General features: G+C 46.4%; 1 protein-coding gene, 1 long non-coding RNA gene and 1 pseudogene across 3 annotated transcripts in view; 2 read left to right on the top strand and 1 right to left on the bottom strand.

The window, feature by feature from the left end:
- Window positions 1-269: 269 nt before the first annotated feature.
- Window positions 270-10894, top strand: LOC119620178 (uncharacterized; annotated as a pseudogene).
- A 6900-nt stretch (window positions 10895-17794) lies between these two features.
- LOC119625916 (uncharacterized) overlaps window positions 17795-25547 on the bottom strand; it is a 65721-nt gene continuing 57968 nt past the window's right edge. The window contains exon 5 of the long non-coding RNA XR_012094150.1: window positions 17795-20288. This is a non-coding gene — a long non-coding RNA (uncharacterized lncRNA). The remainder of the gene's footprint in view (window positions 20289-25547) is intronic.
- On the top strand, window positions 20277-25416 carry LOC140708531 (protein FAM90A5-like). 2 transcript variants are annotated; one of them, XM_073019567.1, is made up of 4 exons: window positions 20277-22004; window positions 22492-22691; window positions 23151-23259; window positions 23916-25416. In XM_073019567.1, the coding sequence occupies exons 1-4, from the start codon at window positions 21882-21884 to the stop codon at window positions 24876-24878; spliced, it is 1395 nt and encodes a 464-aa protein (XP_072875668.1). In that variant the 5' UTR covers window positions 20277-21881; the 3' UTR covers window positions 24879-25416. The 2 variants fall into 2 exon arrangements, with proteins under 2 accessions (XP_072875668.1, XP_072875667.1); XM_073019566.1 differs by lacking the exon at window positions 20277-22004 and having other exon boundaries at window positions 22102-22691.

Here is a 25547-nt window from a genome sequence, read left to right as displayed (position 1 = left end):
GAGAAATCGGCTGTCTAGGTAGCGGGCAAGGTGAACCCACTGGGCAGTTACAGAATTGCCATTATATTGCTTGCAATTTTATATCTTATTACGCAAAATAGCTATAATCTTGTATACAAGGTTAAATGCGAATGTGCTCCTTGCGTGGTCAGATCCCAGCGCAGGAAGGACGCACCGCCTACAAACCGCTGGGCCAAAACGGTCATTCTGGCCTCGTCCAGCCTCACGTGAGATCGCAATCTCCTGTCACTCAGGGCCTGAGGGGGCGGGGCCTGAAGCCCCTACAATCAGGGAAGCTGGGGTGGGGATCCGTCAATCAGGCGCGCTGCCGGAAAGGAGAGGGCGGCTTCCGGGATCTGGCTGGCGGCCCTTCGTCTCGCCTTCGCCACCGTAGGCTCTTTCTCTGAGTATCCGCTGCTACTTCTTGGCTTTGGGAGGCCCGGTGGCTCTGCAGCAGCCTCGGCCACCCTGTGACCTGCGGGTGTTGGGACATCCCTAGCGGACGCCAGGACACCCGGGAAGCCGAGGAACGGTGAGTGGACTGCGCCTGGCTTCCCGAAGTGGGGAAGAGAGCTGAGTGAAACCTGCTGGAACCAGCCATGGGCTGCGGAACCTGCGGACCGAGTCTCCGCGGCGCAGCCGGGCCTCAGTCCCCTTCTGTGCAGGGCCGGGCGGCGCGGGCAGCGGGACCCCTGCGTCCTGTCTGTACCTGCGGGCGCCACTTCCGCCGGCCGGAGCCCTCTCCGTAACCCGCGCCTCCCCCACCCAGGTAGTGCGGTGACCACGGGAGGGTGATCCGGGAGAGCCCTGACGGTGAGCAGAGTTCCAGCGTGGGAGGAGCTGTGGTTCATGGAGCTTCCGGTCCCACCTTTCTCCCCCTAAAATTAACCTGAGGCTTTGTTAAAACGTTAAACGGCGTGTTTGAGCAAACGCGATTCTTAAACGGGTACCGCAGTCATGGTTTATGGTTTGGGGTCCACGGGAGGGGCGTAAATGAGAGGCTTTGATAAGGTGAATGAGGAAGCAAACCATACATATATATACACACACACATATATACATATATATACACACATATATATATATATATTTTTTTTCTTTTTTTTTGAGACGGAGTCTCACCCTGTCGCCAGGCTGGAGTGCAATGGTGCAGTCTCAGCTCACTGCAACCTCTGACTCCCGGGTTCAAGCGATTCTCCTGCCTCAGCCTCCCAAGTAGCTGGGCTTATAGGCGCCACCACCACGTCCAGCTAATTTTTGTATATTTAGTAGAGACAGGGGTTCGCCATGTTGGCTAGGTTGGTTTCGAACTCCTGACCTTAATTGATCACCCTCCTCGTCCTCCTAAAGCGCCGGGATTACAGGCGTGAGGCACCTTGGCCAAAATATTTTTCTGTTTCCAAACATTTTACATGAGAGGAAAGCGGAGAATAAATCATCTGACACTCTACTGTAAAAAAAATCTTTGTACCTCTCTTCTTTTCATCTTTCCTAAGTGTACATATTACCAAAATGTCTTTAGGTTGAGGTCCCCCCGTGAAAACTTGACAGGGTGTTGTGTCCTCAGCCACTCTCCTGTCTTTTCCTAGTCCTGGCATTTTAGAACTGTCTGGGGATGACCCAGAATACCCACAGTGGCCATGTCTATTGGAGGGTCTAGTGAGTATCAGCCCAGGGGTCATCTCATCCCCAAGGACAACCTGAGGTAGGGGGTAGAGTCTCTCAGGGGAGCAGCTGGATGCTCTTGGCCTTAGAGGAATCTCCTGGTATAGTTTCATCTAAAATGGTGACCCCTTAAGGTCATTAAAATTTTAGGACATTAAAATTAATGGACAATACAATGTAATGTCATGAAAGTTAGGTCATTAAAATTATTCCTCCAGCCCGAGTTTTTATTCCTCGAAGACACATTGATGGTTTGCCAGTTGGATGCTGATATTGAGAGGAAAAGGCAGAAATGATTTCTGCTCTCTAGCTTGTCTCAGACTTGTGAAGAGAGAAAAACCGTCCCAAAGGACAAGGAAAACCCACCCCAGAGAGGATGTGCAAGAATATGAATATTAAAATGCACTTAAGGCCCACAGGAGGACAAAGAGCAGTGCCAGTGCCTTGTAGGTGGTCATTGAGTACTTTGCTGAACAGGATGGGTGTCCTAAGGGATAGAATGGCCTGCCGTGACACTTAGAAAGGTCTGCGTTGGAGTCAGCACTGCCTCTCCCTGAGTTTGTTACCTTGAAAAGGCTTGTCCGCTTATTTGAGTTTCAGGTTTTCACTGACTGTAACATACATTTTGTCAGTACAGCTTGAAAGATAAAAATACTATTTCCAAAGAGGCAAGGTAAAATGATGTATTTCATTTGCTAAAAATTCATATTTATTTCTCCCCAGAGTGAGTGTAGTAAGTTTTAAAGTTCTGTTCTTTTTAAGGGTAATTTCAAATGGAATTGTAGGACTTAGCTTTGTAAATGCTACTGGTGAAATAAAAGTGTGTTAGATAAATTGATGATTTATAAAGATTCACCAAAATGTCAGTTCCCCTCTTGTAGCTTGGTGAAGAATTTATGACAGTGGACACATGTGTATCCTCTTATCTGGGTGTCTGAGTGTTGTTGTTTGTTTTTAGGAGATGCAGTCTTGCTATGTAGCCCAGCTGGAGTGCAGTGGCGCGTCTCTGCTTACTGCAACCTCCGCCTCCCAAGTTCAAGTTATTCTCCTGTGTCAGCCTCCCGACAATTTTTCTCCTGTGTCAGCCTCACCACACCCAGCTAATTTTCATATTTTTAGTAAACACAGGGTTTTAGGCCTGGCACGGTGGCTTATGCCTGTAATCCCAGTCCTTTGGGAGGCCAAGGTGGTCGGATCACGAGGTCAGGAGTTCCAGAGCAGCCTGGCCAACATGGTGAAACCCTGTCTCTACTAAAAATACGAAAAAATTATCTGAGCGTGGTGGCAGGCACCTGTAATCCCAGCTACTCGGGAGGCTGAGGCAAGAGAATTGCTTGAACCCAGGAGGTGAGGTTGCAGTAAGCCAAGATCTGGCCACTGCACCCCAGCCCAAGGGACAATGCGAGACTCCGTCTCAAAAACAAATAAACAAACAAACAAACAACAAAAAGACGGGATTTTTGCCATGTTGGCCAGGCTGGTCTCAACCTCCTGACCTCAGGTGATCCCCTGCCTCAGCCTCCCAAGGTGCTGGGATTACACGTGTGAGCCACGATGCCTGGCCCACTCTATTTTCTTTTTATTCCCTAAATTTTAATATGTTTGAGTTTGTCTGTTCCTTTATCACTTTTTTCTTACATAAAAAAAAATTCTGCCTAATCCTTCGTTAAAAAAAAAATCTTCCTGTGACTTCTGAAAGTGTTCTGGTTTTATCTTTTGTATTTGAATATATAATAAGATGATTATTGTTCATGGAATAGAGAAGAATGGAATGCATTTTCCCAAGTAGATGCCAGCCTGGTTTGCCTCGTATTTTAAAGTGCATGTGATTTCTTTTTCTATTCTATAGTGCCTACTCTATCATTCCTCAACTTTCCATATAGATGCTGGGTCATTAAGACTTTTTTTTTCCTTTGGTCTGCTTGCTCATCTCTCTGCTAACACTGTGCTGTCCTGAATATTTTTGTTTGAAAATCTTAGAAGTATGTTAGACAAGCCATCACTCTTTTTTTAGATGACTAAAAATCATTAGACATTGGTCATTTTTACTGCATATAAAAGAGTAGCTTTTCTTGCCTAAAACCACCTGATTTGGGAATTTATGTGGTTTCATAGGAATAGCATCTGGAAGTGGTAACATTAATGTCATTTTAAAAAGCATGTGTCCTATTTCCTCTTATTCCTTTCTGCCTTGATATTGTGCAATAGAAATTTGAAAAATTGTTGTATTAGTATTGTTAAATATCAATTATTGGTTTTATTTACTACTCAATTAAATTTAATAAGCCTATTCTCTCTTGGTGTAATCACGTGGAATGGGTTCACTTCCACAGTTAACAAGTGACAGCACATGTAAAATATTGTCTACCAGGGAAATTCATTGAACACTTAGTGTTCAGACTGTGTTTTTGTGTCTGGTTCCCTAAGCACCACTGCAGTGACACAAAATAATAGACTTTCAGCAGAAGAAGTTTTGGAAAATATACTGCATAAGCCATTTAGATGCAGTGAGTCATTCTTATTACTTGGGTTGGTGGAATCCCTTTCAAAATGTAAGTTCCTAATACAAACAAAGATTTAACTTTGCGAGCAGGTATTTTTAAGAATAAGTAGTCTCGCCGGGCGCGGTGGCTCAAGCCTGTAATCCCAGCACTTTGGGAGGCAGAGACGGGTGGATCACGAGGTCAGGAGATCGAGACCATCCTGGCTAACACGGTGAAACCCCGTCTCTACTAAAAAAAATACAAAAAACTAGCCGGGCGAGGTGGCGGGTGCCTGTAGTCCCAGCTACTCGGGAGGCTGAGGCAGGAGAATGGCGTGAACCCGGGAGGCGGAGCTTGCAGTGAGCTGAGATCTGGCCACTGCACTCCAGCCTGGGCGACAGAGCAAGACTCCGTCTCAAAAAAAAAAAAAAAAAAAAAAAAAAGAATAAGTAGTCTCAGGACTGATAATATTAACTCACTTACGCACATCAGGTAGGACTTTAGTATGACAGATACTAGAAATGTACAAAGTGAAGTTAAAAGGTAACTCCTGGCAGCATATCGTAATCTCACTCCCTGGATTCTCTAATGAGATGGGTGTTTCTACTTTGCTGTTGCCTTTTTGAATAGTTCAATTCTAGCATTAGTACTGCTGTGTGGGAGGGAGTATGTGTGAACAGAGTAAGACTTGTGACAATCAAGTCATAGAATAAATGCTTGGAAATTTGAGAATCATGTAAACAGCTTATGAATTGAGTATACATTCCCAGTGCTCTCAGTCTCACTTATCCTTCTATCCACATGTGTGGAATGTTCTAGGACTCCATGGCTTTTGAGGATGTGGCTGTGAACTTTACCCAGCAGGAATGGCCTTTGCTAGATTCTTCTCAGAAGAATCTCTACAGAGAAGTGATGCAGGAAATCTGCAGGAACCTGGCTTCTGTAGGTAAGAATGACAACACATTTCACTTAATTACAGAAGTATTTCCCTATCATCAGTGCTATTTGTGATTTGGAATGGGGCAAGGGAATGATTTGGTGAATAAATCAGACATGGGCACTGTGTACAATGAACATGAAATCTAGTCATGTTTCTATCGTTTGAAATAATTCATGATAATTTTGTGCATCTGCATTTTAGGAAAAAATGGAAAGACCAGAATATTGAAGATCACTTCAAAAAACTTGGGAAAGATACAAGATAATTTGCACCGAGAAGAGGAAATAAAGTCCTCTGAAGGAATCTTAGCATGTCAGGAATTTAAAAACAAGCAATCAAAGCAAATAAGAGTCACTTGAAATTCATTTCCTTTTAGAAAAATTTCACCCAAATGGTAACGTACACCAGTGTAGCAGTCAGTGTTTGGAAAACAGTTCACTTGAAAATAGTACTACAAAATTGTGTATATGAATGTTACTATTTTGGTCATAGCCATGCAGGTGGTAGCTGTGTTTTCAGTAGTAGCCCATTTACTTTCAAATAATTCAGTCATGGCACAAAAACAAAAACAAAACAAAACAAAACAAAAATGCATTTTCCCTAGTATTGGTAGCAGTGTAAGTCGAAGACCTATGAATGAGTAGAAAGTTATTAAACCAACCAATAGTAATGTGCTTGTCATTTTTTTTTTACAGAAATCATATGGTACAGAGACTGTGTGAAAGCAAAGAAGGTAGTCAGTATGGACAAGTTGTCAGCCACATTCCAAATCTTGATCTGAATCAGAACATTTCTACTGGATTAAAACAATGTGAATGCAGTATTTGTGGAAAAGTCTTTGTACATCATTCCCTCCTTAATAGGCACATCCTAGCTCACTCAGGATACAAACCATATGGAGAGAAGCAATATAAATGTGAACAGTGAGGGAAACTCTTCGTTTCTGTTCCAGGTGTTAGAAGACACATGATAATGCACAGTGGGAATCCAGCTTATAAATGTATGGTATGTGGGAAAGCTTTTCATTTTCTCAATTCAGTTGAAAGACATCAGAGAACTCACACAGGAGAAAAACCCTATAAATGTAAACAATGTGGTAAAGCGTTCACTGTTTCTGGTTCTTGTCTAATACATGGACGAACTCACACTGCAGAGAAACCCTACGAATGTAAGGAATGTGGGAAAACACTCAGATTTTCTTGTTCTTTTAAGATGCATGAAAGGACTCACACTGGAGAGAGATGTACCAAATGTGATAAAGCCTTCAGCTGTTCCACTTCCCTTCATGACCATGGAAGCGTTCATACTGGAGAGAGACCCTATGAATGTAAACAATGTGGCAAAGCCTTTAGTCGTTTGAGTTCCCTTTGTAACCATAGAAGTACTCATACTGGAGAGAAACCCTATGAATGTAAACAATGTGACCAAGCCTTCTGTCGCCTCAGTTCCCTTCACCTCCACGAAAGAATTCATACTGGAGAAAAACCCTATGAATGTAAGAGATGCGGTAAAGCCTACACTCGTTCCAGTTACCTTATGTGCCTCTAAAGAAGTCATGATATAGAGGTTGGGTGTAGTGACTCAGCCTGTAATCCCAGCACTTTGGGAGGCCAAGCTGTGTGTATTGCTTGAGCCCAGGAGTTCATAACCAGCCTGGATTAAAACAATGTGAAACAACCTGGGCATCGTGGTGAAACCGTGTCTACAAAAAATAAAATAATGCCGGGCCCGGTGGCTCACGCCAGCTACTCGGGAGGCTGAGGCAGGAGAATGGCGTGAACCCGGGAGGCTGAGCTTGCAGTGAGCCGAGATCGCACCACTGCGCTCCAGCTTGGGCGACAGAGGCAGACTCCGTCTCAAGACAAAAACAAAGAAAATAATTAGCTGGGCATGGTGGCACATTTCAGTTGTCTTAGTTCTTTTTCAAGGACATAAAAGGCCACGGGGTGTTGGGGGGAAGCCCTGTGCATGCGGATCACGAGGTCAGGAGATCGAGACCATCCTGGCCAACATGGTGAAACCTCGTCTCTACTAAAAATACAAAAATAGCTGCGTGTGGTAGCATATGCTTGTAATCCCAGCTACTCAGGAGGCTGAGGCAGGAGAATCACTTGAACCCAGGAGGCGGAGGTTGCAGGGAGCCGAGATTGTGCCACTGCACTCCAGCCTGGCGACAGAGTGAGACTCCATCTCAAAAATAAACAAAGCCCCTTGAATGTAAGGAATGTGGTAAAACATTGACTCTTTCCCATTCCCTCATAAACATGAAAGAGCTCACACTGCTGAGAAACCTTAAGAAGGTAGGAAATGTGGTCAAACCTTCAGATTTTCCCATTTTTGAAGATTTGGGAGGACTCAGAGTGGAGAAAAGGCTTTTGAATCTAAATTTGTGGTAAGGCCTTCGGTTGTGTTAGTTCCATTTGAAGACATCAGCTCAGTCCTGAGAAAAACCCTATGAATGTCCAGAACGTGGGAACGTTTCATTTCTCTCATCCCCACTCCAGGACCTATGAAAATGCACCCTGCAGCTGGCTGGACCTTGTAAACACAAGAACGTACACAGGATTAAGACTCTAATAGTTTAGAAACTGCAAGAATATTTTCAGTTTTAACATTTAATTGAAACGTCATGTGAAAACTGGAAAGAAGTTCTATAAGTGAAGCTTTTCTAATTTGGAAAGCCTGATGCAAATTAGTTATTGAGTAGTGCTTGAAGAAATGTATGAAATGTTACACAAGTTACAAGTATATTTTTATCAGTGACTCATTCTTAAAGAGTCTTGAGTGTGCATTTCACCTTGTTTTGCAGGGGAACCTTGAGGTGAGAGTTCTGTAAATGCTCTTTAAGCAGTAGTACTTGAGTTTCATAGATAATGAGATGAAGTTTGTTGGTAGAATTTTTGTCTATTCATTTGATAATGTGCTGGATTCATGGTTGAATTTTGATGTTTTTCTAACATGGAGGTAAGTTTAGTTTTTTTATTTCATTATTATCTTTTTTTGAAATGGAGTCTCACTCTGTTGCCCAGGTTGGAGTGCAGTGGTGCGATCTCAGCTCACTGCAACCTCCACCTCCTGGGTTTAAGTGATTCTCCTGTCTCAGCCTCCTGAGTACCTGGGACTACAAGCGCCCAACACTACGTCCAGCTAATTCTTTGTATTTTTAGTGGAGACAGGGTTTCGCCATGTTGGCTAGGCTGGTCTTGAACTCTTGACCTCATAATTTGCCCTCCTCGGCCACCCAACATGCTGGGATTACAGGCATGAGCCACCACACCTGGCCAGGTAAGTTTCATTTGTATGTATTGCCCTATGATTAATCGACCAGTGAATAATGATTGTCAATTGTTGGGATAGTCTTACTAGCCTCATTTGGAAAATTTTGATTATCCCTTGTTCATTATACACATTCCACCTTTCCTTGTTAAAGGAAAAATTACTCTTGATGTAAAGATTTTTTTTTTTGCTAATAATGAGTTGGTATTAATTCCTAAGTACATAAAGTTTACCATAGAGTATCATCTCGTGAGTTCTTTGCATCTGTTGCCCTTTATTCTTTATCATTTCTGTCTGTTATTTGGATCGTTCACTTTGAATGAAGGAGAGAGGACTGTGATAGGGGGATATGTTTTAACCAATCTGAGGGAGGAAGCATTCAGTCTCTCAGTCACATATGATAGCATTGGGCTTTTCATCGATGCCTTTGGTATTGTAATAGATCGTATTACACCATTAAGGTATGGTAGTTTACATATTGTATTTTAGAGTATTACAGTCTTACCAGTCAGTGTCTCATGATTCAGTTCCCTACCAGCCAACAGACAAACCAATCACGTACTCCTGTAGGAGCAAAGGAACATCTTCGGCCGGGCGCGGTGGCTCACGCCAGTAATCCCAGCACTTAGGGAGACCGAGGCGGGTGAATCACGAGGTCAGAAGATTGAGACCATCCTGGCTAACACGGTGAAACGCCGTTGCTACTAAAAATACAAAAAATTAGCCGCGCGTGGTGGTGGGTGCCTGTAGTCCCAGCTTCTAGGGAGGCTGAGGCAGGAGAAGGGCATGAACCCGGGAGACAGAGCTTGCAGTGAGCCGAGCTCACACCACTGCACTCCAGCAAGGGTGATAGAGCGAGATTCTGTCTCAAAAAAAAAAAAAAAAAAAAAAGGAAAATCCTCACTTTTTTAATGTGATACCACTCTCTGCTCTCAAGTTAATCCCTGTTTGGGCATGTGGGAACTTACACCATCCTTCTATATGTAATTAATAACTGATGTCTGGTTTTTCTGTTTAGTAAGAGATGTTATGTGTTTAACGGTGCCAGTAAAAGTAGGGTGCGAATTCCTTCCTCACCAGTGGGGTGCATGAGACGGTATTGAAACAACCGACAACACAAATGGAATGGACCAGCCCTCATGCAGGACACCTGCTCAACTTGACCTACCTGCTGTCGGCTGATGGTTCCGTAACACATCAGCAGTCACCTGAGTCAGAACCGTGAGCTGATGATGGGCTTTCCGTTTGGTCTGCACAGCGTTTTGTTTTCTTCAGGTGTTGTCATCTTCTCCCACACTAAAACGCTCTCATCTCCTGGACATGAATGTTTAATTGCACCCCAGCATGACATTTGCCCTGTGCTTAGCAGGCAGTTTTGAGGCCCTGGCTTATTAATGCAAAGAAGCACAGCACATAAGCCAACACTTACGTCCTAATTAGCAAGAATCAGGCTGTATCTCTGTAGTTCCTGCATCTACTCTGGTCACCATCTCTGTATGCTAAGAGCAGCCATGTGAACATTATTAAGTATTGTACACTCCAAGACAATAGTCATTATGTAGGCAGAAGTAGTGGCCTTGTTTGTTTCTTGTGCTACTTCTCCCCTTGCCGCTGTCCCATACACCCTCCTGATGAGGTGTACATCCATGGTGCCTCATGGTTCAGTCACTGATGAGTAATGAAAATGGGAAGAAAGAGTTTGATATTAGCCCCTATCGAAGCATATGAAGAAGCATCTCAGCTGCTTGCATTGAAAAATTCCTAGCCAATGTGTGGGCTTTTCTTATCACTGCTGCTTATCAGCATGCCAAAAGTCGAATCTTCGGACTGCAAGTCTTGCCGGCCTTAGACATAATGGCCTTACTGCATGTGGAGCTAACCCTAGGAAGATGGAGTGACTGTCTCCGGAGGATTAGGTGGTCTCCTTCAATGTGGCTTGATGGGCCCCTGAACTCTTTCCTGTAAATATACAGAGAGTCTACACTGCCAGCGATCGTGTGCCTCAACTCTGTAGATGTAGAAATTCAAAATATTCAAAATATTCTGAAACAGTTTCCATTGAAAGGAAAGAGAAAAGCAGTCAGGTGCCACGCTCTGGTCAAGAGAACTAGTAGATGGCTCACAAGAACACTCTGTTTTTACTGTCTGTGCTTCTTTCACAACAAATATCCTGATCCTTCAGTTTTAAGGGTGTAGTTCTCAAGATAACTGTATGATATGCTGGGAATGCAATATCCTGATAATCAGGTGACATTGGTCAGAACAGCCCAGGCCCTGTTAGAGTCCCTGCTCGAAACAGAACGGCCTTTAACGCTTGTGTCCAGCAAACCACATCGTAGGAGAAAACCTAAGATGAGCTGCTTTCTGGGGTCCCTCAGTTGTAGTGCAAGTGAAGCATTTACAGTCAAAACTCCATCCATCTGCTATGGGTAGCCTTCCTGATCTTGTGGTAGCGGTTCATATTGAATCCTAGGCTTCTGTTGTCTTTTGTTTGCTATTTGTAAGTAATAAATTCACTTCATGGAATTTATGTATGAATGTGTTTGGTCTCACTGTACTCAGAAAAGTTGGTAGCCATTGCACAGTGAACACGCTTCATAATTGGTGAAAACACCTATGCCCCCCTTGTGCCACAGGAAGAAGGTTAATTCAGCCAAACATAAACTTCATGTTCGAAAAACCCTGTAGCACAATTATTACCATGTGGGAGGCCTTTAACAATGGTGATGCTGATTTGAAGAACTCTGAAGGAAGAAATTTATACAAATGGGTTGGGTACACAGGAGTCCCACCTAACTTAAAGAAACCCTTACTCCCCTCCGTTTAAAAAGAGTGGAGAGGCCAGGCACAGTGGCTCAGGCCTGTAATCTGATCACTCTGGGAGGCCGAGGTGGGCAGATCACAAGGTCAGGGGTTCAAGACCAGCCTGACCAACATGGGGAAGCCACATCTCTACTAAAAATACAAAAATTAGCCGGGCATGGTGGTGGGCACCTGTAATCCCAGCTACTTGGGAGGCTGAGGCAGGAGAATTGCTTGAACCTGGGAGGTGGAGATTTAAGTGAGTCAAGACCATGCCACTGCACTCCAGCCTGGGTGACAGGGCAAGACTCCGTCTCAGGGAAAAAAAGAAAAGGGTGAATAAGAACTGAAGCAGGTTTAAAATTTCACCTAATTGGAACTGCAAAGTTTACAAAAATAATATTTAAAGTAAAAGGTTAAGTGAGTGCTCACTGAATTTTACGCCTCCACAAAGTAGGTTGTGAATTAACTTCCACATCTGTTGAAAGCCACCAAAGTTGGGAAGCCTCCGTGTCTGAAATTCACATGTGGCTCAAACAAGAATTATACCTGGGGATACCCCAAAGTTTAAATATGGTATCCCCTGTGATATTATGAGGAATTACTGTACATAAAACAGGTTGTCTTCCTTTAACTCTGTAAATAATATTATCTTGCCTAAATTCTCCAAAACGCATCGCTCTGCAGTATCCTATAGTGGACATAGGTTTCCTGACCAATGAGCACTAAAAGTACGTGTGTGCGACTCACCTATGTTCTTATCAAAATGGAAATCCCCGAATCCCACCAGTTAGAATAACATGACAGAATATCAGATTTTTGGAATATATAGGTTTTCTGTCAGGTTATTAGGTATTGATTCCATTTTTTAAATAGATATCAATATATTCAGATTGCCTATTTCTCCTGTGTTTTAGTATTAATAGACTGTGTCTTTTAATTCATCCAGTTGGTCTAAGTTACCAAGTTTGTGACTTATGGAGATTGTAATATTGTTTATTATTTTATCATCCATGGGCTCTCTAAAGTAAAGGCCTCTTTTAATTCTTCTATTATTAGGTTGGTGTCAAAGTAATTGTGGATTTGGACCATGAATTTTAAATTTTTATAACTAGGCTGCAACACATCTTTATTAATCAAAATAGAATCCATTAAAATGGACTGGGCACAGTGGCTTACACCTGTAACCCCAGCATTTTTGGAGGCTGCGGCAGGTGAATCAGGATGTCAGGAGTTTGAGACCAGCCTGACCAACATGGTGAAATATCATCTCTACTAAAAATATAAAAAGTAGCCGGGTGTGGTGGCATGTGCCTGTAATCCCAGCTACTCAAGAGGCTGAGGCAGGAGAATCTCTTGAACCCAGGAGGCAGAGGTTGCAGTGAGCCGAGATTGCACCTTTGCACTCTGGCCTAGGCGACAGAGTGAGACTGTCTTAAAAAAAAAAAAAAAGAAAGAAACCATTACATTGAACACATTTTTGCCAATGAGAAATAAACTTGTTTATTCCATGCTTTCAGGGTTCGATGAACTCTTTGAAAGCATTTTCCGCATCCTGCTGGATGTGTAAGTGTTTTCCCTGCAAAAAGTTGTCAAGATGCTTAAAGAAGTGGTAGTTGGTTGGCGAGAGGTCAGATGAATATGGCAGATGAGGCAAAACTTCATAGTCCAGTTTATTCAACTTTTGAAGCCCTGGTTGTATGACATGTGGTCAGGCGTTGTGGAGAACTGGGCCCTTCCTGTTGACCAGTGCCGGCTCCAGGTGCTGCAGTTTTCCATGCATCTCATCGAATGGCGTGGCATACTTCTCAGATGTAATGATTTCACCAGGATTCAAAAAGTGTAGTGGATCAGAAGACCGGCAGCTGACCACCAAACAGTGACCATGACCTTTTTTGGTACAAGTTTGACTTTGGGAAGTGGTTTGGAGCTTCTTTTCAGTCCAACCAGTGAGGTGGCTGTTGTATGAGATCCACTTTTTGTGGCATGTCACAATCTGATCAAGAAATGGTTCATTGTTGTTTCATAGAATAAGAGAAGATGACACTTCAAAAGGATGATTTTTAAAATATTTGGTCAGCTCATGAGGCACCCACTTATCAAGATTTTTCAGCTTTCCAATTGGCTTCAAATGCCAGATGACCATAGAATGGTCGACATTCAGTTCTTCACCAACTTCTCGTGTAACTGTAAGAGGATCGAATTCAGTGGTTGCTCTCAATTGGTCGTTATCAAATTCCGGCCCAGAGCCTGGGGCTGAGGCTGCCATGACCACCCTGTTCTCTTCCTTCTGGCATCCCCAGGAAGCTCCCAGGACTGAATGATCCCCACAAAATACAGTGGCCAGGATGGGAGGGCTGGAGGTCAACTCCCCCCCGCCCCTACCACCACGACCAAGAGGCCCACATGGAGGTTGGCCCTGAGCTGTGGGTCCCTGTGGGATGCAGGCTCCCATGGAAACTTCAGGGGATGAGCATGGGTCCTCCTGGCTGACAGAGCCTAGTGGGCACTGGGTGTGTGGGGCCTGTGTAGGTAGGTTGGACAGCACTGGGCCTAGCCAGGGAACCGGGGACTGATGTGGCCAAAGTGAGCAGCAATATGTTGCCAGAACCAAAACTACAGTGCAACCAGCCCAGCTGGTAGGGAGAAGGAGGCCTGCCTAGCAGGACCATCCACCCCTGTCCTGGCCCCAAGTCCAGACTGCCTGCCTGTACTGGACATTGCCTGGTCCAGGAAGCCTGGGCATGATGGTCAGGTGGTGTGTCCCTGGGTTCCAGGCCTTGGTGGTCCCTTGGGAGCTGAGCATCCTGTGGGCAGGAGGAGGGCCCGAGGTCCACTGTTTGCATCTGCCCCTGGGCGTGAACCCCCACCCCAGCTTCTCAGCGCATACGGGGACATGGCCAGGACTCCTCACCTGCTCTGTGGCTCCAGCTCTGAACAGCTCACTGGGTGACTCTGACAGCTTCCTCCCTAAAACTTGGGTCCTCATCTGTGGGAATGCGGTGTCCCAGGCCCCCTGCAGGCAGGAACCCACCCCCAGCTCCTCTGGTGGGCCCTCCTGGGCTTTTTTACCTACTGGCTTGTGAGACCCGGTTGGCCAAACTTGGTGTCCTATTTTTATTTTGGCCTTTTTCTTAGTGTGTGTTTTCTGTAACTACTGCTGTGTAGATCTTCTATATGAGTTTTAGGTTGTGAATCTTGCCCACCCAGAGGTTCCGCACCCCAGAGAGCCTCCACTTCGACCCCCCGGGCTGGTCCTGCCTGTGCTCCGCTTTGTGTGAATGTTGAGTGTGATGGATCCACACGGCTGCTCGACCTTGCATCTCCTTCCTTCTTGTTGCCGAGGCCAGTTCTGTTCTCTCTTTCTCCACCTGAGCTGCACTTGAAGCCAAGGTGAAGGATGAGAAGTGGTTGCTAAGAAGGACCCTCCTGCAGTGAATCCACTGTGAGGAGGCTGTGCTGGCCCAGCCTGTCATTTCCTTCTCTAAGTTCATTCCAGAGGTCGGCCAGGGACAGCCTGTCCCTGCCTGCTCTTGTGTCCCCTGAATCAAGAATGGATTTTACATTTCCAAAAGGTTGAACAAATAAAACACTAACACTTCATGACACTGAGAAGCTTCTATGTTCATAAGTAAAGTTTGATGGGGGTGCAGTCATGTCCATCTCTTCACAGGCCACCTGCAGAAGGCTGCTGTCATGCAGCCATGGCAGAGTTGCATCCTTGAGGCAAAGATCAGTTGGCAAAGCTGAAAATACTGACTCCTGGCTCTTTAGGGAAACAGTTTCCAGTCCCTGGTTTAAGGGCTATGTGGCAGAACCCCAGGATCTTGGTCAGCTTGTTCCTCACTCAGCGCCTGCTGTGGCCTTTGCTAGTATGTCTGTAAAGTTTGCGTACTATGGTGCCTGTCATGGGGCGTTGAGGTCTGTCGTGCTAGATTTCAGGGTATCTGACTCATGGTCACCTGTCTCACCAACAGAGACCCTGTGGCCAGATTCAAACTAGCAGGAACAGTTGGTCTTTGGTAGCAGGGATACCTTCGAGCTGAGCTGCCACCCACCCTAAGGTGGCCCCATGACACCCACTGTCTCAGTCAAGGTTGGGGCAGAACTGGTGTCCTGAAGTGCCCTGCGATGTGGATCGTAATAGCCAGTGGGGAGAGGGGGTTGCTTTACTCCCCATATGGCGGGGAGTGTCTCACACCCTGCAATGTGGATTGTAATAGCCAATTACTCCCCCCTGCAATGTGTGTCCATTATTAGCAGTGTCTTTTGTTCAGGATATTAGGAGCAATTTCCCATGTTGTGTGTAAACAGCCTGCGATCGGAGAACGAATACCATCCTCTGCACCTCCGGATATTAGGAACCATATCACACAATGGGTGTACACTTTTTGGGACATTTGGTTTAATTTCATCCTGTGTTTCCCTGAATATTCGGAGAAATATCACAGGGTGGCTGTACAACCACTAATCTCTTGGCAGGAACATCATACTTTACCTACTGGAAATTAGGAGCAATATCACAGACTGGGTGTCAAGCCACTGTCATATTGGAAGTAATATCATGCTTTCCCCCACAAGTTATGAGGAACAATATCACAGTGGGGTGTCTACCTTCTCCGGTAGTGGGAGTAGTATCATCATCTCTTCCTTTAGATGACAAGAACAATATCACAGGGTGGGTGTACAATCCGTGTGTTTTTGGAAGCAATGTCATTCTCTCTTCTTCTAGGTTTTATGACTCATATCACAGGTGGGGTGTACACCCCTTGTTATATTGGATGGAATCTCATCCTCTTTCCACACGTATCTTTAGAACAATATCCCATGGGGGCTGTCCATCCCTTCAATATTGGTACTAATACCATCTTCTCTTTTCCTGGATATGAGAAACAATATCACAGGAGGGGTGTACACCCCTTGCAATATTGGTAGTAATGTCACCAATCCCCTGTGGTTATTAAGGAAAAAATCCCAGGGTGGCTGTACGGTTCCTACTTTATTGGGAGTAATATCATCCTCTCACCCCCTGGATAAGAGGAACCGTATCACTGAAGAGGTGTCCACCCCCTTCCATATTGTCAGCCATGTCATCTTCTTCCCGCCTGGATATTAGGAATGATACCCTGGGGTTGGGGGCGGTGTACACCCACTGCAATATCGAAAGTAAAATCAGCCTCTTTCCCGCTAGATATTAGGAACTACATCACAGGTGTGTGTGCACCTTCTGGGATATTGGGAGTACTATCAGCCTCCATGCCGCTGCGTATTAGGAGCAATATACAGGGTACAAGGTGGTTACACCCCCTGCGATATTGAGAGCAATATTCTTCTCTTTCCCCTGTACATTAGGAACTACATCACAGGGGTCTGTACGCCTTCTGTGATACTGGGATTCATGTTATCCTCTCCCCCACTGAATGTCAAAAACAGTATCACAGATGGGTGTACACCCGCTGCGATATGGCCAGTAACATCATCGTCTCTATCTTTGGATACTAGGAACAACATCTAAGAGGGTGTGTACACTCCCCTGCGATATTGGGCATAATGTTATCCTCTCTTCCCCTGGATATTAGAAACGATATCCCTGGCGGACAGAGGTGGAGTACATTAAGAACAATATCACCGGGTGAATGTACACCCCCTGCGATATTGGGCGTAGTGTCATCCTCTCCTGCCTAGGATATTAAAAACAATTACACAGGAGGGGTGCACAGCCACAGCCCCTGCGTTATTGGGAGTAATAACATCTTCTCCCCCTCTCGATATAAGGAACAATATCCCAAGGTGAACGTACATCCCCTGCGATATTGGGTGTAATGTCATCGTCTCCCAAAGTGGATATTGAACATAGTGTCACAGGGGGTTGTACATCTTCTTCGATATTGGGAGTAATATCATCCTCTCCCCTCAGGATCGTAGGCAAAATATCGAAGGGGTTTTACAACTCGTGCGATATGGGCAGTAATATCATCCTCTCCCCACCTAGATGTTAGGAACTATATTACAGGCGGTAGTACACTTCTTGTGATATTGGGAGTCATATCAACCTCTCCCACTCAGGATATAAGGAACAAAATGACCAAAGGGATGGACACCCACTGCGATAGTTTCAATAATGTCATCCTCTACCCCCTGACTATTAGAAATAATATCATAGAGAGATGTACATTTTCTTCGATATTGGGAGTAATATCATCCTCTCCCCGTCGGATATCAGGAACAAGTCTGTTAATTATTAATATTAATAAATATAATAAAAATTGATAGCAATCATCAATATTAATAATCACAATAAAGATAGTATAAATTAATACTGGTAAAAAATGTTAACGATTAGTATAACAATTAATCATAATATCACTATTAATAAAATAATGATATCAGCAATTCATGTTACTTAAATCAATACTAAGTGATGTTGGTAATAAAATAATTATTAATATTAAGAACTAATAATATTGTTAAATGACATTAATATTACTAATTATTTTCAAGAGTACATAATCATATATTTAAAATAATTATCCATAGTTAATAATGGTATCCTATTAATTGTGTCATTGATAATTATTAAAACCGACATAGATGTTTAATAATTAATCATATTATTACTCCTAATACCGCAGGGAGTGTACACCTACCTGTGATGTTGTTCCTAATATCCAGGGACGGAGAGCATGATTTTAGTTTTAATATCGCAGTAGGTGTGCACTCACCCTGTGCAGTGATGCTAATATCTAGGGGGTAGAGTATGACATGACTCCCAACATAGCAATGAATGGACAGCCACCCAGTGATATTACTCCTAATATTCACGGAAGAAGTGTATAATATCTCTCCCAATATCGCAGGGCGGGTACAACTCATCTGTGATATGGTTCCTAGTATCCAGAGGGGGAGAGGATGATAATAATTCCAGTATCGCAGGCTGTGTTCACCTGCCCTGTGATATTGTTATTTATATCATAGAAGGGAGAGGATGATATTACTCCCCGTAGAGCAGGAGGCATACACCCAGTCTGGGATATTGTTCCTAATATCCATGGGGGGGTAGGCTAATATCACTTCCAATATGACAGGGGGTATACATCCACCCTGTGATACTCTTCTTAATATTCCTAGGCTGAGAGGTTGATATTACTCCCAGTATCACAGACACTGTACATCCCCGTGTGATATTCCTCCTGATATCCGGAACAGGAGAAGATGGTTTTAATCCCCATATCGAAGGAGGTGAACACCCACTCTGTGATCTCTTTCCTAATATGCAGGGGGAGAGAGGATAATATTATTCCCAATATTGCAGAAGATGTACACATGCCCCCGTGATATTGTCCTTAATAATCCAAGGCACAGAAGATAATGTTACTCCCAATATCGCAGAAAGTGTACCCCCCCACAGTGATGTTGTTTCCATGATCCAGGAGGGAAGAGGATGATATTACTTTCAATATCACAGGGTGTGTACACGCCCCCGGTGATACTGTTCCCAATTTCCACCCAGGAGAGGATGATACTACTCCGAATATCGCAGGGATTAAAAACACGGGGGTGTACAGTGTCTGTGATACTAAGAGTAATATCAACCTCTCGGCCTTGGAATATAAAGAATATCACAGGGTGGATGTACACCCCCTGCCACATTGGGAGTAATATCCTCTCCCTTCGAAGATATTAATAACAATGTCATGGGGTCAGTGAACACAGCCTACGACACTGGAATTATTATCATCCTCTCCTCCTCTGGATATTAGAAATCATAACACAGAAGACCTGTACCCTCCCTGCGATATTGGGACTAATATCATACTCATCTTCCGTGAATATGAGGAGCCATATCACCGGGTGGCTGTCTATTCATGGCTATGTTGGGAGTCATGTCATACTCTACCACACTGGATATTAGGATTGGTGTCCCAGGGTGAATGTGCGCTTATTGCGATATTAAAACTAAAACCATGCTCTCCCTCCCTGGATATTAGGAATGACATCACAGGTAGGTGTACACACCCTGCGGCATTAGGAGTAATAATATGATTAATTATTAAACACTAATGACCAATTTTAATAATTATCGATGACACTATTAATCTGGGAAGTAAACTCCCAGATTTGGGATGTACTTCAGAGGTAGAATATTCATCCCGTCTTCTTTCCGGATGCCTGAGCACAGGGCCTTTCCGTGCTTCTCCCCCGATCCTAAGAGTAGCTGAGGTCGAGCCTCACTGAAAGCTCTAGGTAAAGATATCCCACCATGCACAGACTATCTCCGTTCTCTGACCTGGGAACAACTCTGACAGGATTCCACATCTAGGAGGCCTGGGAACTGAGTGGGATTTTCTGAGCAACGCCAAATGGCTGCTCCCTTTCCGCCGCCGTTGAGGGTCGTTACCTTGGTTATCCAGATCACCTAGAAACTATCAGTATCCAGAATCAACAAGATCAACTCTCTGCTCCTCTGACAGCACAAGGAGCATGACCAAAATGAACCAAAGGGCATGGCAGGAAACGATGTGACCGGAAAGCTCAGAGAACAGCCACAGGGGGATGTAAGCAGGCGTTCCCACCTGAATCATGAATAATTAATGAAGCGCAAATCCAGGGGAAATCGAGTTTCAGCAGGTGCAACTCATCCAACAGGAGATCGCCAGAGGGCCAACAAGATTCAGCAACTGAGAGTCGGGTGTAGTGTCAAGTGGGACGCGACTGGTTCCAAAGCTCTAGAAGACCATGGGGTCACTTGGACCAAGTGAGAAAATGCCCCCAGTGTGCTGGTTCACCATTCCGACTCCTGCCTGTCTCTTCCTGTCCAGGGAACTTGGACCCTAACTCGTGCAGGTGCAGATGACGAAGGGCAGAATGAGGGGACGTGGCACCCAAGTTCCCCGACAAGAGAGTTCCACAGGAAGTCCGCTGGATCTTCACAAATCCAGAGAAATGGCAACAGGACCCAAGGAAATAGAGCCCCACCGGTGTCCTGGAGACTCTTCAGGCATAATGCCTGGAGCCGCAGGACGAGCTGAAAAGGAGCCAGGCACCGAAGGACAAAGAGGTGTTGACTTTCTTCATCTGGGTTTCCCAGTGCAGTCCAATTCACGGTGGTTTCCAAGGGCCTCCTGGAGGAGAAAACACGTGAGGGTGTGGTCAGGGTTTTGTGCTGATGCACTTACTGTGGGGAAGAAGGAGAAGCTCTGAAGATGGATAACGATCGAGATTGCATGTCAAGGTGCACCTCCTTGATGACACTGAGGCCTATGTTGAAATAGAGTAAATATGGTCCAATTACACTGTGTCTATTTTAGCACCTTGTTTTAAAAAAAAAAAAATGTAAAACCAGACAGGGGTACATGCACCAGTGCTACATACCTGACGGGAAACATCTATTCTTCAAAACTTGCAGCTGTACAGGTAGGTTTTAGAATGTCTGTCCATAGTGAACATCGTCTTAGAGTGGGCTGGGCAAATAGACCTTTCCAGGTCATGTAATTGGATTAAGTTGATTAGGTTAGGGTCCATTTCGCGTCAGGGGTCCAGAGGCAGTATAAAAGGCAGCCTGGAAAGCAAAGGTCCCTCTCTGCCCCTTCCTTCGGCTTCCTGAAGGCTGCACCGCTTCCAGCAGGGCTGCTCCAGCACCTGCCCATCTGAGCGCCAGCGCACCTGTCCATCTGAGCGCCAGCCGAGGAAAGAAAGTAGACCTGTAATTTCAGGTTAGTTTCCCTGAACGACAGGTTGTTTCACGTAATCCCTGAGGGGTTGGGGGTAAAGAGACAAAGGAAAGTGAAAGAAACAGATCACACTGGGGCTCGCTGATGCGGTAGGATGTGTTCTCCTTACCCGTAATTCTTGGAACAGAAAGCGAGAAAACATTTCCATCTCCGTGCCTGGGAGAAGAGCCAGATGGAAATGCAAAAAGAAATTTACTCCAGCATGCTGAATTGGTGGGTAAATGGAAAAAGAACTTTGGAAAAGGGGTGGTTTGCCCTTTAGCCATGTAAGAAATTCATATGCCACTTGTTCAGCGTTTGTTTAGATGAATTCGTATGGCCTGTGTAAAATACCAGAAAAATAAATAAAGAGGGGCTGGAGCTAAAGCCAAAAAGACAGAGCAGGAAAGACCATCACCTGCTAGTGTGGTAGAGAGGGAGATAACTTCTCTCGATGAATTTGTGTTTGGAAGTTGCCTAATGAAATGGCAAGAGTAGCAATTTGAGTTCTGATAGGAAGCATCCCTTATCCCTGACTTCAAGCAGACCTGCCAAGGGGTGACATCGGCCATGCCCTGTAGCTTCTATTCTTTTGTCCCTCAGGGGAGAGAGAATCATTGTGTCTTCTACTGGAGTGAGTGGTGATAGACCTAAGTCCAGTCTCCAGAATCAGTTGTTTGGTTGGGATTGAAATCTCAACTCCAACTCCACATACCTAGGCCGTGGGCCATGTGGCAGGCAAAGTTTACTCTTGGACCAGGTAGTCACGGCAGAGGAACACACAATATCTGAGGATGCACACACCACATTGTGATCCACAGATTTGACCGACGGGTGGTGAGGTCTCCTCATGACCACACCGTCATGGAATTAGCTGATGGTTTCTTGTGGGTGTGTGAATATCCAATGTGCCTAACCATCGCTTTGTGTGTGTTTGTGTGCGATTCAGGTGACCCAACCATCAACCCCTGAAAAAGGCGGCCATAAAACGCCCAGGAGACGAAGATGATGGCACGTCGTGACCCCAAAAGTGGGGCAAACAGACTCGTGAGAGCCCAGACCCTCCAGAAGCAGCAGAGGGCCCCAGTTGGGCCAAGGGCTCCCCCACCCGATGAAGAAGATCCCAGGGTATGTCTAGCCCTGGAATCTTTTGGGTATCGAGGGGGGAGGAGGGGGCGAGTGTCACACGGTCCTTAGAGACTGGATTGGATTCCAAAGAGTTCTGCCAGCACCACCCGGGTTGCTTTTCCCATCCAAGGTGGGACTGGCTTGGGACCTCCTCCCCAGCCCGACAGGTCCCTGGAGAGACTCTTGGGAGCAACCTCCCTTTCCACTCAGAATCCTGTGTAGCCAGGTTGGGCTGTGTTGTGGACATCGGGTTCACGATCGTCCCCGCTAGAACCCTGAGTCCTTCCTTTGAGAGTTCCTCCATCACATGGGCTTTGGGAGGGAACATCGTAACCGAACCCTCCCGCCACTTAAGGGCCCCCATGCCGGTGTCCCCGCTTTGGAATCCTCACTCAGTTCTGAATTCACAATCCGTCTCAATGTTGACATTGGATCACTGCCTGTGGCTTCAGCTCATTCACTGACATCACTTCCTTTCCACCCACAGGTCAAGTGCAAAAACTGCGGGGCCTTTGGCCACACGGCCAGAAGTACCAGGTGCCCCATGAAGTGCTGGAATGGAGCCCTGGTTCCCCAGACCTTTGGGAGAAAGGAAGGGAAGGAAAACCGGAAACCATGGAAGCCCCAGGTTCGAAGGAACCCTGGGCCCTTGAACAAGGAAAAGGGAGAGAAGGAAGCGAGACCTAGGTGAGCAGTGGGAGGGGTTTTTACCACCCTTAGGGTACTGCCACCTAAGGACACAGTGTCTTTGCACCCGCACACCGTGTGCCTTTCCGTCTCTGGGACAGGGAAGGAACGCTGCAGAGAAACAGACCAGAGCTCCGTGTCCTCCCGGGTTCCCCATCCGGGAGCTCCTTTGGCTCTGGGAGATTCAGGGACGGTGGAGAGGCGGGGGCGCTTCGTGCAGGTTCCCCATGACAGGGGGAAAAGCAACGGAATCCAAATGACAGTCCTTACTTGGGAAGCCTAGAGGGCCACCAGCAGGATGGGAAGGTTGGCACATGAGGGAATGTGCAGAGGCGGAAAGGGCACAAAAGTTCCATTTATGTATCACAAAACACAGAACGGGACTGGGCCCCAGACAGGGTTCTCCCTGTCTCCTGGGGAGAACCAGGGGGCAGGGCCTGAACTTTTTCTCTTCTGCAGGCAACAAGACCCGCAGAGGAAGGCTCTCCTCCAGATCTTTTCCGGGACACCTCCGGAGAAGCTGCCGCCAAATCGAAAAGAATCCATGGAATCTTGTGATCATCTGAGGGTGAGTGTCACCCTGGGCCACTGGTCTTTTTCTCCTCTAGGTCACCCTGGTTGATTTCCTTTGAGGTTCCCGTGTGTGTGAGGGGATCGGGGAACCCTTCTTCCCTGCCTTCTTGGGGTCAGGGACTCCACCATCCTTCCAGGTCCATTTGATTCCAGATGAAGGCATCTGAAGATGCCATATTTCCTGTTGCTTTCTCTCTGTGCAATGATGGCAAGCCTGCCAACAACATCTTCCTAGTGGCGTGAGGAAATTAGTCCCTCAGGGGCCCCAAACATGGAGGCGGCTCACCCCAGGAACATGCATGTTTTCAGAAAAGACGTCCTGGGAACCCTTGAAACACCGACTTGCCTTCAGAAGGGCATTAGTCCGTCCCACTTCATGGGAGGCTGAGTGGAGGCGCTTTGATCCAGTGAATGCCCAAGACACAGTCTTTAGAAAAATGGTATTCTCAGATCATAGCTCGAGAGTGCATTTTTCATGGGTCTTGTCCCGATCAGCACTCACCTTGAGGATCTGTCCCTACTTCCAAGGACCGCCTGTCCGTACCGTATTAAGAATTTCCTGCTGTGTGCACCTTGTCTTTGGATGTGGTTGATTTCCATGTTGGCTTGATGCCGAGGAACTTCTAACGTGTGTGGTCTCCTTTCTTTCAGGTTGCAAGCAGGCCAGTGCCGGTCCACACAACTAATAAGAGGCCACGCGTGTACCGTGCCCAAACTGATGGCTCAGCTACCAAAATGTCTGACACGGTATCCGTCTTGGCTTCACTGTCTCCCCTCAGAAAAGCCAGTCTGAGCTCCTCGTCAAGTCTCCGACCAAAGGAACGACAGACAGGGGCTGTGGCCGACATCCCTCAGCCTGGAGTCAAGCAGCAGGGCCTGGAGCCTCTCGTCGTGGTGAAGCCGACACACAGCAGGCCTCAAGGTGGCTATGGAGAAGTTCCCCAGGCTGCCTCCAAGCCCCATGGCCTGATCCGGGTCATCAGCCCCCAGGCACAAGACAAACGTCCTGCAGTGACCTCACAGCCCTGCCCACCAGCCGACACACACAGCTTGGGCCTTGGCTCCAATCTCAGTTTCAGGCCAGGAGCCAAGAGACCTGCCCAGGCTCCGACTCAGGCTTGCCTGAACTTCCCCAAGAAACCGAGAATGGGTCCCTTCCAGATGCCCGAAAATGCCATCCAGGGAGGTGAGCTGGGGGCCCCGGAGACTCTCCAACCTCCGCCAGCTGCAACCGAACTCAGACCAAGTCCGTCGCCCCAGATGAGCAAGGGGACACCTGCCCAGGCGCCCAGCAGCGATCGGCAGCCTCCGCACAGCAGACCTTGCCTGCCTACTGCCCAGGCCTGCACCATGTCCCATCACCCAGTGGCCAGCCACTATGGGGCCCAGCCTCTCAGAATGCTCTTCCGGAGACTGGAAAACGGATGGTGGAGCTCCAGCCTCCTGACAGCTCCCTCGTTTCCCTCTCCTGAGAAGCCGGGAGCTTTTCTCGCTCACAGCCGTCATGTCTCAGAGAAGTCTGAGGCTCCCTGTGTTCCTGTCCCCCTGAGTGTCCTCTATGAGGACCTTCAGGTTTCCTCCTCCTCAGAGGACAGCGATTCTGACCTGGAGTGAGACTACAGGTGGCTAGGGCTCCATTGCATCCAGCTCCCGTGATTTGGAGGGGTCTGTGGGACTGAGGAGCACAGAGCAGAGAGCAGACTGTGTGTGGTGACTCCCAAGCTCCCCAGCTGTGGTGCTTCTGGGGATGTTGGAGCCCAGGCCAGGCAGGGACCACATGCAGAGACTCTGCCTCATCGAATTCTGGTGAGGGACATTGTAGTTCGCAGGGCGCTCCGGAAACCCACCACCAGAAGCTTCTGTGCCAGTGATTCGTTGCCTCAGAAACTGGGTGACGGTGACGCGTGGGAGTCAGACTTCCGCTGTGATGTCAGTAGGAAACTGGGGAATGACTGTGCATTTGCTCTCTAGATGACTGAATCAGGGAACAGTTAGGGAACCCTGAGAGATGCAGGCCTTCAGCTGTGCCCCGCCCTGACAGCAGTGTTTTGGACGCTGTGAAGCGTTCTGCGCAAAGCGTTCTTGGGGTGTTTCCTCAGCCTCGAAAATTGGGCTCTGGAATGCCATTGGAAATAGGTGTGTTTAATTTGTTTTGAAGTGAATAAAATTCTCAAAAAGATGACGTACTCTCTTTTGACTTTCATTCCGTGTTTGTGTGTAACTGATTTTCCAAGGGCTTGAAAATTTCTTGACTGGTCAGCAATCCAAGTCATTTTGTCTCCG

This window comes from Chlorocebus sabaeus, chromosome 10 (genome assembly GCF_047675955.1).
Source record: "Chlorocebus sabaeus isolate Y175 chromosome 10, mChlSab1.0.hap1, whole genome shotgun sequence".
In the NCBI taxonomy this organism is placed as follows: domain Eukaryota; kingdom Metazoa; phylum Chordata; class Mammalia; order Primates; family Cercopithecidae; genus Chlorocebus; species Chlorocebus sabaeus.
This window is presented reverse-complemented; position numbering and strand designations above follow the sequence as displayed.